Source organism: Centrocercus urophasianus, unplaced genomic scaffold (assembly GCF_019232065.1).
Source record: "Centrocercus urophasianus isolate 14NV4802_14NV808 unplaced genomic scaffold, USGS_Curo_1.0 seq_15, whole genome shotgun sequence".
Taxonomy (NCBI): domain Eukaryota; kingdom Metazoa; phylum Chordata; class Aves; order Galliformes; family Phasianidae; genus Centrocercus; species Centrocercus urophasianus.
Window position 1 is genome coordinate 32,257,864 of NW_024884697.1, and position 15,782 is coordinate 32,273,645.

At 41.6% G+C, this 15,782-nt stretch overlaps 1 protein-coding gene across 1 annotated transcript in view; it reads left to right on the plus strand.

Moving 5' to 3' along the window:
• MSRB3 (methionine sulfoxide reductase B3) overlaps positions 1-14,968 on the plus strand; it is an 84,270-nt gene extending 69,302 nt beyond the window's left edge. The window contains 2 exon segments of the mRNA XM_042815728.1: positions 7,515-7,612; positions 12,253-14,968. Of these exon segments, the coding sequence (XP_042671662.1) occupies positions 7,515-7,612; positions 12,253-12,417 (263 nt within the window). The 3' untranslated portion in view covers positions 12,418-14,968.
• Positions 14,969-15,782: the final 814 nt, after the last annotated feature.

Genomic DNA, 15,782 nt, shown 5'->3' on the forward strand with positions numbered 1-15,782 from the left:
CTTTTTCTTTTTCTTTTTCTTTTTCTTTTTCTTCTTTTTCTTTTTCTTTTCCTTTTTTTCCTTTTCCTTTTCCTTTTTCCTTTTCTGTTTTTTTTCTTTTTCTTTTGCTTTCTCTTTTTCATTAAAACAAATTTTCTGTTAGAAATCAACTTCTGGAGTTACAGATTTTCTATGTAACTGAGTTCTGACCATTCTTCACAAACTTTATTTCCCAGACATGTGCAACAACGTGACAGGAAAATATTTCAGCAGTCTAACAACAAATTGTGGATGTTCATTACTTGAAACACCCCGTGACAAATTTTTTAAATGTGTACTTCATCTGCAACTGCTGCTCGTTTCAGTGCCGGATGCTGATAATTACAGAGTTGCATTTGTTGTTCTGTGTTTTGCTGGGTTTTGTTGTTTGTTTTTGTGTGCTTTTTATTTTTTTTACTTTCTCTGTGAACATACTCCATTAGGGTTGTGATTTTCGTCAAATCATTTCTATTGGAAAGCTTGCCTTCTACACTGTTATCCCGATTTACTCGTCTTGCTTGAAAGTTTCTGTTATTTTAGTGAATTGTGCAGATAGCTCATAAGAATAGAGATTTCAAGATACTTTGTGATACATGTATTTGTTGGAAGGAAAATAAAAACACTTACTGAAAGTTGAATGTTTTGGACTGAGGTTACTAGGTCACCAGTAAATTTTAGAAACTATTTGAGACATTTCTTAGTGGCATTTTAAAATTATAGCTTAAGGTTATGCTGCCTTACATGATTCTGCTTGGCTCCTTTGATGCTGAAGATCTACAACTGACTTATGTGTAAGATATATTTTTAAAAACATTACCCGTGATTTAAAGTAACAAGAGACACTGTTCAGATGAGGGGAGAAAGCCATCCTTTGGGAGGAAGTGAGTTAGGTTCAGTAGTTTTGTTGAACCTGAACCAAGAAAGAAACGATTTGTAACTCAATCTTTGCAGGAGGACTTGTGGAAGATCCCAGCTTCTGCCTACCTGTTGATTTTAACAGCAGCCCAGATGCTGGAGATGTCAAAAGTATTTTAGAGGAAGGCTCTAAAATGGCCAATTTATATTTAGCAGTATTTTAGAAATCAGGAAGAGGACTAAGGAAGCAGTTGTGGCAGCAGCTGTATTGTGATACAGTTATTAATTGCTGAAGTGAGCAGGCCCTATGCTTTCATTGCTCAAGAAACGTCAGAGTCAGTCTCATTCTGAGAAATTCAGATGCCAAATGAAATTCTAGATGTGAAGTTTCAGATCTTCCCTAACAATCGCTTTAAAGAAATATAACCTTCTCCCACTAACAAAGAAGTGGATCTGGATTGCATGTACTGTTTCACAGAAAGTGAAAAAGACCAAATTTATTTATGATTCCTACTTCTTTGTTTCCCCTGTGAGAAGCACAACCTAAAATACAACAGCAACAACAACAACAAAAACCCGCCCAGATTGTGATAGTTTGGTGAAATATGTTTTCAGGAATTCAATTGCTTTGTAAAATTCCATTTGCATATTATTCTGTCAGAGTGATACTTGCCATACTTACCTGTCATGCTAGCAAAACTTTCCTGGTAAGAGAGAGACAGTGTGCTAGAGACGAGCCTTATCTTTATTTTTCTTTCCAAAATTAAGATGTGTTTTATCTTTGTCTTCTCCCCAACCTAGCTATCACTCCAGTGCTCTGCATGTTCTGCATGCTGTCCTTAAGCCTGGATGATGCTAGAAAGGACCCATGTTTTCTTTCTCATGAAATATGTATCCAGTGTGCAGCCGTTTGCTGGTGAACATGAATGTTTCTCTGCCTGAGTCTGTTTCTAGCTACACTTGGGTAAATTAAATGGACCTCCACTGAAAGTAGTGTTACCTGACAGTAAAACATTTGTAAGTATGTATATTTATTATGCATTCATCATCATGGAGATACTATGAAAAAACCCAGCATATTATGAAAAATAACCCTGTATTTGCAGAGGCATTCTACATAATAGGAATATGTCACTTTGTAGTTCTGCGTTAAAATTGTATGTGAGAAGTTACAGCTGTGGATGCCTGCATCTTTCAGATTCCGTTTCAATAAACCTGTGAGAAAGAAAGTGAAGGCCCCTCAACTTTACAGCAATTTCAAAGCAGAAGCTTTATTACCTCTTTTTTTTTTTTTAAAGTCCTATATGCTTCATTCTTTTACACAGACATAGCTTTCTCAGTGAAGATAAATGATGATACTCTACCTTAAAAAGCCTTTGGGTTTTCATCAATCCGCATTAGGTTAAAAGGGAATCAGAATTCTAAAAATACAGCACATCAGAGAAATGAGGTATTTTTCAGGTCAAGGTCCCCTTTTCCATCTGGTGCCATTTGGTAGTTCTAACATCTTCCATCTCCCCCTACTTCTCCATCTGTAAATAACTCACTGAAGTAAATGCTTGGAATAATTACAGTAAAGAATGATAAAATGCAGGTTGAACTTTGGGTCTCTTTGGGTTCTAAAATGAAAAACATAACTACTGACATCACAGTTATTAAAAGACTGTGGAGGTCTCCAGTCAGCAGGTGTATGAAATGGGAATAATGTCAGAGCACTAGATGCTTTGAGATCACAATTGTACTGTTCAAAAAAAAAACGTCAAAAGGAATATTAGTTCATGAGAGGGGGAAAAATAGCCTAGAAGGGCTGATTTTCAAAAGCAGCCTGCCGTTTTGCTTCTGCAAGTAATTATAGGCTCATATTTTAACAGTTAGATGTCTAAGTGCTTGCATCCATTTATTAGGATGTTGGAGATCTAAGTACAGTAAAATGCGTGCAAACGTGCAAAATTGGAAGGATGATTGAGATGCTTCTAAAATTGATCAGTCAATCAACAGCTAGACTGTTCCAAATGTTTACAGAACAAAATGTCTTTCTGAGGTCAGCATTGGCCTGGAGAAGCCAACGAGACAAAGGTGCTGTAGAATTTCCTGTGTTAACATGAATGAGACAGCCTGCTCCGGCTGGGGCTTCGTTCTTCTGCCAAGAGTACACAGGAGATGCTAGATGTTTGGCACATGGAATGCTGTAGCTGCCTTAATCAGGCATTGCCACGACTTAGGCATGTCAGTTTAAGGAGATGATCTTAGTTTATCTGCTATCTGGACTGCCACATGATGGTTGCCCATGTTGTCATGATACCCACCTTGTGCCAGCTGCCCATAACATGCCCACCTTAGGTGGCTCACTGGTAGCACCATCTCAGTCAGGTATCTTGAATAAGTCTGACCATGAGAAAGATGCCTCTTTCAAACAATTTGAAACCCTATCACCAGGGCTGCAAAAGTGTCATTCATCATAGGCTACCAGAAACAGCACTTCTCTTCCTTCTTGTTCCTCACTTCTGCTGCCCAAGGCAGTGTCACACAGTTTCTAAAGAAGATATTCTTTGATGACGAGGTAAGAATGGCTGTCTACTCTTTGCCAGAACAAAGCCCATCATGAGGAATAAAAGATTTTGTTTTGGTGAGGAGTGTAGGGTGAATTTTATGAATGCTGCACAGCTTTTATGAAACATTTGGGGAACGTACCGAAATGAGAAAGAATGGGATGTGACTTGGTATGTATGATGCCCTGTAGCATGAGATCTCTTCTATTACTCATGCAGGATGGAGTGGAAAAGATCTGTCAGTGATGTTCAGTTTCCAGATGGCTTTCACTTAGGTACTTGACAAAATAAAACATCGTTCCTTTATTTGGTGTATTTTAGGTCTAATAAAGCATACCTGCTATATCTGAATAACCGTTCATCTGCATGTCTGGCTTAACGTACCAGAAACTGACCATTGGGACATAATGGTCTGATTCCTGCATAAAGGGTCACTACAGTAAACACAAACACAACAGACTCTTGCTTTATATTGCCAGTATGATGTAAAATGATTGTGAAAATAAGAATGATCCCATTCTAAATATCTATAAGGTGATAAGAATTGCTGACCATTCTAGTGTCATATGTTCCCTCAGACTAAACTTTACATTCAGGGATATATGTATGCACAAAGCTGAGCTGTTCTTCGCAAGAGAAATTGTGCAAATGTCATTTGAAGTTGTTCACTCAGCTGGGAGATCCCCTCTCTGCTCCATCCTGTCTCCTGCAATTACCCTTTGCCCCTTTCCTCCTGCAGCTATTTCTTCCTGGCTGTCACAGTTTACCATCCTTCAAACAGCAGCACTTCTGCTCCTGCTGCCCATCAGATATGCTGAGCCAGATCCGACAGACGGTCATAACCTGTGGAGGTTTGGGACTAGACACCACCATTTTTAAAGGGTCTTCTCAAGAGCTCCATCTCAACTGCTCTAAGGATTACTGTTTCTCCTAGTAGAAGCAGAAGAGATTCAAAATTATCTCCTTCCAACCCATTCCTGCTTCAGTGCAGAAGTGTTTGCCCAGCCAAACAGCCTTCAGGGGCAGGCCAGAGTGCTCCTGTACAGTCAGCAACAGTCTAAAGTAGAGAGTCAGCCATGTTGCAGCCTTACAGCAGGAAGGAACAGGCACTGGAAGGGAAGGAGTGGCTGACAGTAGCCAGTGGGATAGCAGGAAAGATTGTCGGGGGCTTGCAAGGGCGGTCCACTACTGGGTCATTCACCACTTGTGAAGAAAGAGTGAGCATATGAAAAACCTACAGGAATCTAATTGGTTTTCCAATGTCACTGGGTATTGCCTGATGTACTGGCAAGCAGGTTGCTTCCACAGCCTGTTCCTGGCAGCTTTTATAGTAGAAGAGATGGTCAGAGAAGGCTTAGCAAACTATCAAATGGGTTTTTCACTTTAGGTCTGAAGAGGGGAAATGGGACAGCAGAAGGGGATTGATTTTCCGGTGAGATCAGCTCCCCAACTTGGTGAGCAGTTTGTTTGTTGTCTCATCAGGGTTGACTGACAGAGTGTTTCACAGTGCCCTCAAGAACATTTCCATCCCAAGGTTTGCCCAGGTTTCGGTCAGCCCTCATGGAGTTACCAGTTTGTCCCAGTGCCCAATGAAGCCTGGTCCCTAATCCGCAGTGGAGAAACAGCATGACTGAGAATTGAAGGTTTGCACCATGGTGGCACAGGCTGCTTCCTAGTCCCTGCCTCGGGGAACACATGTGGCAGTGGTAGAGTCTTTGGAACACGTGTCATGTGTAGAATGAAGCTGAAGTCACTCCACTTGGGTCCAAAGGCTTCTTTAGGAGGAGCTTGACAATTTATATGGGTTTCAGATGACTTCATTTTTTAAAAGTGCATGGAATGTATCCAAAGCAAATAATTTTTTTTTCTGTGCTGAATGGGAAGACCAAAAGGAAAAGCCTGGAGAAAGGAGGATGGATGGTCTTTCTTTAATGTCAAAGCTGACATAAACACATCTCCTCCAAACTCTTCTCACAAGATAATTTTCTCAGCAAGACACAGATTGCTTCAATCTCTGTGTAGCAGCCTTTGAAGCTTTCCCCTTGTTGCCGTTGTGGAGGAGGGAGGGTTGCCTTTGAGGATTTCTGCAGCACTGCAGTGTTCCTCCTCCAAATGCTTTCACATGATGAGATAGCTGGTTGCTCCAAGCAGCTCTGTCTTTGGGAATTCTCTGCCATCATATGAGGGCAAACTGAGAAGTAGGCAATGTCTGGTTTGCAAAATATTTAAATTTCAGTAACTAAAATGTTTCATTAAAAATATTCTGACCAGCTCTCTGTAAAACCTCAATTTTCATTAGACAGAGGCCCAGCTAAGGAGATGATGAATGATGTTGGAGAGGTGCCACCGATTAAGAGGCATCAATTTTTCTGTCAACAGGATAAGCCCTTCTTCATAACTTGTCATATGTTTGTTCCTTTTCTGTTTGTGAAGGTATTTGTTTGGCAGGGCTATTTTGCATGAGGGGAAGAACTTATAAATTGTTTTTTTACGGTTGTCATTGCTGCATTGAGTTCCTGTCTTGTGGGATATTTTCCCTGTTCAGAGTTCTTGCACTCCGGTCTGTCTGCTGTCTGCTATTCTCCCATCTGCAATACTTTTGGGAAAAATAATGACTCTACTTCTGCAGTGAGTTCTGGGAGGGGAAACACTTGTGATATTAGTAGGCTCCTGGGGAGCATAGGACTTGGGACCTGCAGTGCCTTCAGGCTGCAGGCTCAGGAATGCTGCTGTATATGTACAGAGGTTCCTAAAAGGGACAGAGAAATGCATTTTTGAGCATTTTTTTCTTAAAATTGTATGATTACTTTACTTGCATCCTACTAAATGTATTCTGTATTTAATGGCTTAAGATACAACTGAAGACATACAGTTTTCTTTCTCAGTTTACACATTTTCCTTACCCACATTTAGACAGCTTCCACATCTTCTTTTACTGAATAGGAAATTTTACTTCTGTTACTCATGGAAAGCTGTATGCATCCTTTACTCATCTGCATGCAGTGATTCACAACTGCTGCTATTTGTTAATAGCTTATTGCATTTTATGAAATCATCTGTAGCAAATGCTTAGCAGATACTAGAAGAACAAACAAGGAAGTTCCCTCTGCATGGACATATGTGTAATACACAGAGAACAAGAGTTATCTGTGTGTGTTGCAATATTTGGCAGGAGACTGAATGAGAGGGAGGCATATCTGGTGGGATTTCAGATGGGCCCTGGTGGATGTTGACATGACCCTAAGGCCTATCAGGTCCTTATGTGGGAACTCAGCTTCAGGAAATGGTGCGTATGATGACATTTTCCGAGGTGGTCAGCACCACTGCAGCCACATTCTGAAGAGCAGCACCTCTCACCGTGTGAAAGGAAGTTCCAAAAGCTGAGAACCGAGGGTGAGGAGAGGGCTGTCTGGAGCCCTTGGTCCTCTCAAGAGCAGGGATGGGGACAGGAGCAGTTGCATAACATGCAGAGAAGATCATTAAACAGGTTAAGGTTGGAAGCAGTCTGGGCCGTAGTAACCATGCCCTGGTTGAGATTCTGAATATGGGCCTGACAAAGATCCTGAACACCAGGAGAGCAAAATTCTGGCTGTTTAAGGAATTATTGGATGAGATACCCTGTCCTTAGGGCATAGGAACAGATCAGGAGAGTTAGAACTAGATTAACTTTCAGGTTCCTTCTAACCCAAGCCATTCTATGATTCTATGACTAGTTTTTGAGGGGTGGCTTAAAAATTATACCTAATACGCATCTACTGGTATAGAATTGCTTTTCACTCGTGTTTTGTGTTGATGATGAGACTGAATCTGGCTTACCTGACCACTTTCTTTTCTGAACTAAGTGATGTGTGAGAGTCTCTGTAGAGATACAAGATGGACAGCTAGAGTCAGCTTAATAAAGATTTTGTACTTAGAGAAAAATTTTCCAAAATACTTACATGGTTTGTGACCTAAAATCTCCATTTCTGTATTTCTAGGCTCTGGAATTAAGTGAACATTTTTCAAAGTGTGATTATATCTCTGCTTTTTAGAATTCCATCTTCTGCCACATATACACTATCTTTTCATACTTACCTTGTTCCTCTTTTCCAGGTTGGCCTTCCTTCTATGATGTGATCAGTCCCGATACAATTACTCTCACTGATGATTTTTCCTATGGGATGCATCGGATTGAAATATCCTGCAGTCAGGTTAGTTTATAGCACACAAAGACCATTCTGATGGCAAAGGCTGCAAAAATCATTACAGCTTGCTGTATTTTCTCTAAGATTTGCAAACCTTTCAGTTCCATTAAATAGTAATCATTGTAAGAGAGCACAATGGGCCGTAGGTATAACAGCTGGGTGGAATGACTGAAGGCACAAAGGGCTTGTTGGAATGCACGTTGTTGTCTGGTGTGAGATTTAACAGAGCAGATGTAAATGGCCAGGCTTGGTGCTGAATCTACAGAAATTGTCTTCCTGAAGAGGGTCCTTTCAAAGGAGCTTCTGCGCCTGGCCGACCTCCTCCACATGTGAGCAGCCAGGATGGAAGCTGGAAACAGTGGAGCAACTGCCCGTGTGCTGATTCCATCACTGCACATTACCGTGCAGCAGCGCTGTCAGCCCCAGCACACATTCCCAGCACAGTCCATCCTGTCTGCCGTAATAATGAAGTCAGTAGTCATTCACATCACGCCCAAATTTTCCGTTATCTGTCTTGTTCTGCTTGCTCTCACCCTTTGTGCTGCTCTGCAAAGGGAACAGTGCAGCCATTGCCTAACAGAGGCCCTCGGCAGATGCACCCAGCAGCTTGCAGCCTGTGCCCCATGCACCCACTTTCCTCCTAAGAGAAGCAGGGCTTCCTTTGGGCCGTGAGAACTTGCTGTGCTCTTTCCAGACAGCAGTGCTGGTAGGATAACTGATTTCAATGCTGATGATACACGTTGCTGATGAACAACATGTCTTTACATGTTGATCACTTCTCATATAGGAATGCTCAAAGTAAGTTAAGAAGCTTCCTGAAGAGAGGCAAGATCATCTTTATTTGGAGAATCCACTAACTTCACTCTGGGTAGAGGGTCTGGCCCAATATATTTATGGCCAAATCAGCATATGCACAGTTCTATAGTTTTTACATTAAGGCTATTGTTAGGAGATCTGTTTAACGCTTTTGGAACATCCATTTGCTTATATTCCCTAGCAAGGTAGCAACAGGACTACAGGATGGGAGTCTCTTGCTTCATCAGTAATTACTGGAGTAATCAAAAATGTAACTTACTTTCTTCACCTCTCCTTAGGCCTGAACAGTGCTAAAATAAGCGTGCTGCCAGCTTGCTGAACATGTGTCTGCCAACACCCTTCAAGAGATGGCTGCAGCTCCTGGGGTCACTGGAGCAAAGCCCAAGGCAGCCTGTGGTCAGGACATGGAATCTGGGAATATCATTTGCCTGTTGCCAAACAAAACTAGCAGACCTGAGACCATCAGTATTAGCAGCAGTCGCCGTAAATAGAGCAACACACAGACACCATAAACTTAGAGCAAAACCAAAAACAGAATGTACAGTGTTAAGAAAAAAATGCAACCAAAGTCGCTATATAATCCACTGGCAGCATGTGATCAGTTCTGCCAGCTTCCTCGTGCAGTAACCCCACACAATCAAGTCACACAGGAAAATAGCTCAAAGAGTGGTGAACATCTTTGCAGCCACTGCTCAGCACAAGTTAATACCACCACATTGTGTATCCGTAACAAAACCATTTCCTCTCCTCCTCAGAGCCGTCGGAATGTGAATCACACGTGCAGCTGCAAAGAAAGGCACAACTTTACTGCAGCTTGGAAATGCACGGGATTGATATGGCAGGCCTTAGTGAAACAGAAGGGAAGCACCCTAACCTACAACCAACCCCTTATTAATCTTTTGCAGATGAAAATGTAGTTGCTTTTTCTTTCAAAGTCCTTTCACCTCTCTGAGAGAGTAAGAAACATCTTTTAATCTTCTCCGCAATAGAAAGTGTACAGTAGGGGAAAATGGCTGCAATATACAGCAATGACATCTGTTGGCTTATCCTAAAAATAACTTTTTGGAAACATGTTACCTTACCCTGGATGAATTTAAAAGGTCAATTTTTAGTGGCAGGTGGAATTTAATTGCAAATGCATTTGAGGAATAATGTAAATCTGTTTGCAGCTCTCTTTTTTTTCTCTTTCCTGCTTGAGAGTTCCTTCCCCTGAGGTCTCCCTTGCTATTATTTGTACCTGTAAGAATCAATAAAGTTTTGTAGTTGCAGAAGAGTTGTTTGCACATTGCTAGCTCAGAATGGGTTGCAGCAGCTGACTGCAAGCTGCTCTCTGCAACTCCTGGCAGCATATTAGAACCAGGAGGCTGGAGATCCAAGCATACTGACAGCTAGCAGCAGCCCCCCCTTTCCTTTTCCTAAACACATAGTTCAGATGCTTCACTCCAACCATGTCACCGTCCCAGTGCGTTCTGCCAAGGATATTTGTGCATAAGGCCTCAACAGATGATTGTTGCTTCTGGGGAGGCTTTGCAGTACGCCCTGGAAAAATGGTCGGCACCTATTGTGCATGGAGAGGACAGCAAAATCAATTCATCCTTTGTGCTCTCAGCTGAGGGCCAGGGTTCTTATGCTGCAATACAAAGGGTTGAATTGCATTTCTTTTCAGGGCAGATGAGTTATAGAGTCCTCTACAGAATCGCCACATAAATTTTTGGTGAGGGGTAATCTCAAAAGGTAACAAATTTTGCAGTAATCCAACCCTGGTGTGATTCTGCCAGCACAAGAAGGTGTAATGCGACTACCTTGAACTTGAGCACAGCTTTTCAGGTTTTGTGAGGAAAGCCTTTTTGATAGATTGTCTCCCTAGTCTATATGTTTGTGAGTATATTATTCCTGCAGACTGTTTCTCTCTATGGTTTCTCTTCTTCTGTTTCTGTCCAATGGAGAGGGAATGATTTATCTTCAGGCAAATGTTAATCTGGAAAAGATCTGTTTAACACTTCTAGGCAGGAGGTTTTGAAGCATTCTTCCTCGAAATGATTTAATTAGATGCTGAGCATTTAGAAAAATGCTCTCTCTGGGACACTAAGTTTCTTAGATTTTTTTCTGAGGTATGGAACAGCTTTAATCAAAGTGAAATGCCTCATTGTGAGAGACTCCGCTTGTAAAAACTCCTCAGGTTTTCTGTCCAAGCTGCCTTAAGAAGGGCCTCCTTCTTAGGGAAGCGTAAAGGAAAATGAAGTAAGGGCTGGAGAATGGAAGAGAAGGTTGCAAGACAGTGATCTAGAAAAACAAGCTTTGTCTTCTATAATACCCCTGCAACTTTTCTTTGCCTTTTCCTATTTTTCTTGTTTTTTCTTACATCACTGCAAAGTCCTACTGGGCTACGGTGCTCCCTCTGCTTGTCTGTGAGATCTGGGAGCCTGCTCTGGGATGTAGAGGTTGGGGCTGCAGGTCCTGAGGATTTCTGTGGGCTGCCATTAACCAGAAGCATTTTTGTCTCTCCTAGCTGCCCTGAAAGCTTCAGTCTGCTGAGAGTATAACCTGAAGCCAAGACTCTACCTGCTTTTGCAGGCCTCCTTCTTACTGCTTTGATGAATTAAAAGCAGTAACAGCAGGAGCACATTAGCAGCACATTAACTGCAGGGTAGAAAGTTGCCATCACTAACTCATTCACCATTCAGAGTAATCAGTAGTGCCTCTCTGCATTTGGGATGCTGTGAATTAATTAAATGTTAAGAATAATTGGCACTCCCTAATTTTTGCTGTCTGACTGTGAGCCTGCTAACAGCTCTGTGATCTCAGTTACATCATTCCAGCTCTCACTGAGATCAGCCATTGACTTGAAAGGCAAAGGCTCTTTAGGAAAGCAGCATGACTTTCCTGTTGAAGATAAATATTTCTCCAGTGCAACCTTTTATTTTTTTTTTTTTATTTCTCGTGGCAGACTGTAAAAATGAACTTGTGGAATTTAAGTGAATAATTATAAGAAGTTAATATTATCCTGATACGTTGTCAGCTGCAATGTGCAGGGATAGTAATCCTGGTTTTGAATGAGGACCAATTGGATCAACTTCAAAATGTTGTACTCTTCTGAAAGTCTTGGGACTGTACCTTTCCCTCAGACAGGAGCAGTTGTGTTTACCCTAAATAACACTGCATGTGTGTGAAGCCAGTTCATACAGCACTGAAGTGTCAACAGGCAGATTTGTGGTTTCATATTCCTTTCAGAAAACAAATTTAGCATCATTCCTATTTATAAATTAACCCCAGCTAGAGGGTATTCATTGAGATATATTTTACACATCTCCCCATGGGTGTCTTTCAGTCACCCGTCTCTATGTCCCATGTGCTGCAGAAAGTAGTGTGGGATGAGTGGTGGTGGGTGAGCTCCATTCCCTCCATGGGAGAGGAGCAGAGGTGCACTCAGAAGGACCCAGAGGCTCAGCAAAATGGCAGACTGTAGAAATTAAAAGGATGAGTATCAGGACATCCTTCAAGGAATGTCTTCATTGCTCCAAGTCCTTGCCAGGATCATCAGGGAGCTTAATGTTTCCTTATGAGGATCCAGCAGAGAGCAGCTCAGCTGGTCACGTGCAGTGACATGACATGAAACACGCAGGAAGGTCGGGCTTTATGTCTCAGGCACTGGTGGTATCAGCAGATCATCTTCCTGGATAGCTCTCATCCATAAACATAGGTTGTGGATCCCAACTGCAATGGCCACATAGGCAGCAGCGTGCTTTCCTGGAAGCAGCACTGCATAATGCTGCTGTGACGCCGTTGGGCTGTGCAGAATCCCAGTGATACTCTGTTGTGTTTTGTTTCAGTGTGGTGCACACCTGGGGCACATTTTTGACGATGGACCTCGTCCAACTGGCAAACGATACTGCATAAACTCTGCTTCATTATCCTTCAAGCCTGCAGAGAAGAACAGCGCTGGAGAAGGCAGTGGTAGCACCCGTCCTGCCCAAACAGGCAAAGCTGAGCTGTAGGACATGGCAAACCCTCAGAGAGCTGCTCTCATCCCGCACAGTTTTCTGAGTTGCCTGCTACCTTATATCCTAAGAATGTGTAAATGTATGAGAGCGTTTTGCACCAACCTTTTTCTTCCGCTCCTTTCTGAAGCTGGGGCCTTGCCTGCCAGTGCATTTTACTATATAATTGGATTGAAAAAAAATGCATTGACTGACTCCACAGGTTTTCTTCTTTTTTCTTTTTCTTTCTTTTTTTTTTTTTTAGAGAGATTGCTTTGGGGAATCCTTAAATCAAGGGGCTTTGGCATTGCGAGTTAGGAGTTTCTTACATTAGGTCTGAATAATATTCCTTTTTGTGTGGGGGATGGGAATAGTGTTTATCTCCAGTTTATAGGAAATTTCTGGCTATAAGAAATCCCGGATTCCCAGCACATCTCTGCTTTGTTCTGACTTGCGAGGCACGCACCCTTGGTCATATGCATTCAGCCATCTCCGAGTTTCAGCCGCACCCTGCAAAGGCTTGTATTTATGGCAGTTCCTTCCCAACTAGAAGAGATGGATAAGATGCACAGCCCATCCTTTGACTAACTTACTGCCAAAATTTCAAGGGCGTGGTTAGAAAGGGTGTAAACATTGTCTCAGCATCTGTTTTCCCCTCTGGTATTCAAATAAAGGTTCTAACCTGTAAGGCTCACTTATGCAAGCTTCTAATGAGACTTGATTTTGTGAGGCCTGAAATCTGAATTAAGGCTGAAATCTGCCAGGGTCATTCCATGGACAATTGCAGAGATGAACTGGAGCACTGCTAGATAAGGGATGACACCCTTTATCTTTTTATCTGGTCAGCTGCTTGACAGTAGGATTCAGAAACAGGACAATTTCTGCTAAAAGGGAGCTGAGGAACGCAGCAGGCAGAGGGACACCTGAAGTGCCCTGTCTGACAGCGTGGCCTGGACACGTGCTGCCTGCAGGGCCACAGCCCTTGTTTTGTGCAATTGCAATGTAGGACACGAGTGCAGAGTTGGTTTAAGAAACCGAATGGAAAAAAGCCTATCAAAGCTCCAGCAGTTTTCATGTAGCAAAATTTGCCATCCCATAAGGTGTTTTTCACAGCTGCTTTTAGATTTCATTGAATAAGTTTGCCTAGAGTTGTGCATAATACTGTTTCTTAAGCTATAACATACAGCATTTGCTGACACCGCTTTGCCTTTAAGCGTTGAGAGACTTGATGAATACAGTATTCACTTTTATTAGCAAACCGTGTGTCTAACATATTTGGATCCAGTTTTATTTCCAGGAGGAGCAAAACAACCACTGATTTTTATGGAAGCAGGATCGAGGTTTTTATGTCGGTGATAATAAACACATTTCCTAGAGTACGAACATACTTCTGTTAAAATACAGCAACTGTAAAAGCATGCAGAATGGCCAGAATTGCCAATACAAATAACAAATGCATGAAAAAAGCATACAGCACCTTCGCTTAAACTACATGCAAATCAGATGATAAATACTTAGAGCTGAAAGTGCAGTGAGCACCTACTCGCATGAGCATTCCCCCAGATGTCATATAGGGAATAGCTACTAACAAGGCTACTGCAGACTGACCTGAGCTGTTTCAAGGCAGTCAAGTTCCTCCTGGTCCTGTCGGTTTTTAGCAGTTTCTTAGAGAAGGGCTGCTCTGATCCCTTGCTTTTATTTAAAGAAAAGTAGGTTTTCTCAACCACATTTTCTGACATAAACGTAAAAAAGGCAGCATCTATAAAAATGTGGTACGTAAATGTGGTTTAATTCCAGATTGCTGTTGGATTTAAGTGTTATCAAATTTCAGTCTATTTCTGCCTTATGTTAAAGAAATATATTGCTTGAACTTCAGTATGCAGTAATGTGTGCTGTCCTACAGGAGATTTATTTTTGCAGGATATGGAGTGCAATGAAATGAGTCAATATGGTGAGGTGTATGTGATCTCTGGGAGTTAGACCATTTAACATAGGAAATGCATTGTTCTCTCCTGTGTGCAAACTATACTACAGCACAGGGCAAGGCAAGACAGATTTCCTTTTATTGCTTTTAGAAGATGCTAGGAAGGGCTAGTGTTGAACCCTCCAAGTTTGGTTCGGTCTGGTTATGATCATGCCAGAGGAAATTTGGGAATAGAGCACAACGTATAGAACAATAGGAGAGTATTTCTGTATCTTTACATTTTGCACAGTCTAGATGCTTATGAAAACTAAATGCAAATTGTGTAGAAATAGCAAACTATATTTTATAATATCTCTGTTGTTACTCAGATGTTTAAATAGCATACCTTAAAATACTGTGTCACACGTTATTTATATATACTATATATATAAAAAATTGCACATGTTTATATATATATATATATATATACGTGCACAAACATATATCTATCCAAGTATAATTTTAGCTTCAGTACCTTTTTAATAACTGAAACCTTTCCTTAAAAGAGTTCAATACTTTTAAGAAATCAAATATACGTTTTTCAAATTAAATTTGTTTTCATATATTTGTTGTACACAAATATAAAATAAATTCCTTTATAAATAATCCCACTCTCCTTCCTCATTTATTTGTTTTTGCAGCAGGTTTATGTGCTCCCAGCTGCAGCCCAGGAACTGATCTTTCTTGCATTCTCTGAACTGCAAATATTGTATGGCATCCCTTTGTCTCAGGAAGACCATTGGTAGGGGCACAGGACCACAGGGTCCCACATTTCCTTGCATTACTGTCCATTGGGTAAACATCGCAAACATCCAGGCCTAGTAAACAGCGAAATGTTTAGAAAAGGGCTCAGCTTTCACCTTAGCAAAAGTGCTGTAGGCACCCCACAGTGCCTGGGCTCGATCTGCAGCCAAGAAATTTGGCTGGCTAGTTGGGTTTTGGCAAAGCTTTGTCTGTAAGGACACAAGTTGGGAATGCATGGTGGACAGCAGGGTAGTGCTACTCAGTAAATCGGCTCAGTGGTGGGTCTGGAAAATGGGTACAAGGAAGGGGAAGAGCTTGCAAGCTGTTCTCAAACCTGCTTCCATGCTTATACTCACAGGAACTTAGGAGTTACTGTAAGATTAATTCACATGCTGGATGTCTTACGACACAATTAGGACTTATTTTACCACCTTAGTAGAATGTTCATTAGTCCAACACTTACTCCCTTCTAATACTGCTTCTCAGCCTGTAGTTCCCTCTCAGACCTGTGATGGTGTCGTGCTCCCAAACTGATGGACTAACTGGTACCTAGCAAAATGGTACGTTGTGATGAGCACCCCACTAAAAAAGTACATTTTGTGTATGTAAACTTGTTAAAATGGGGCCTTAACACAGCAGCTATAGCACATGTGCCCATATGGACAGTGGTAGACTC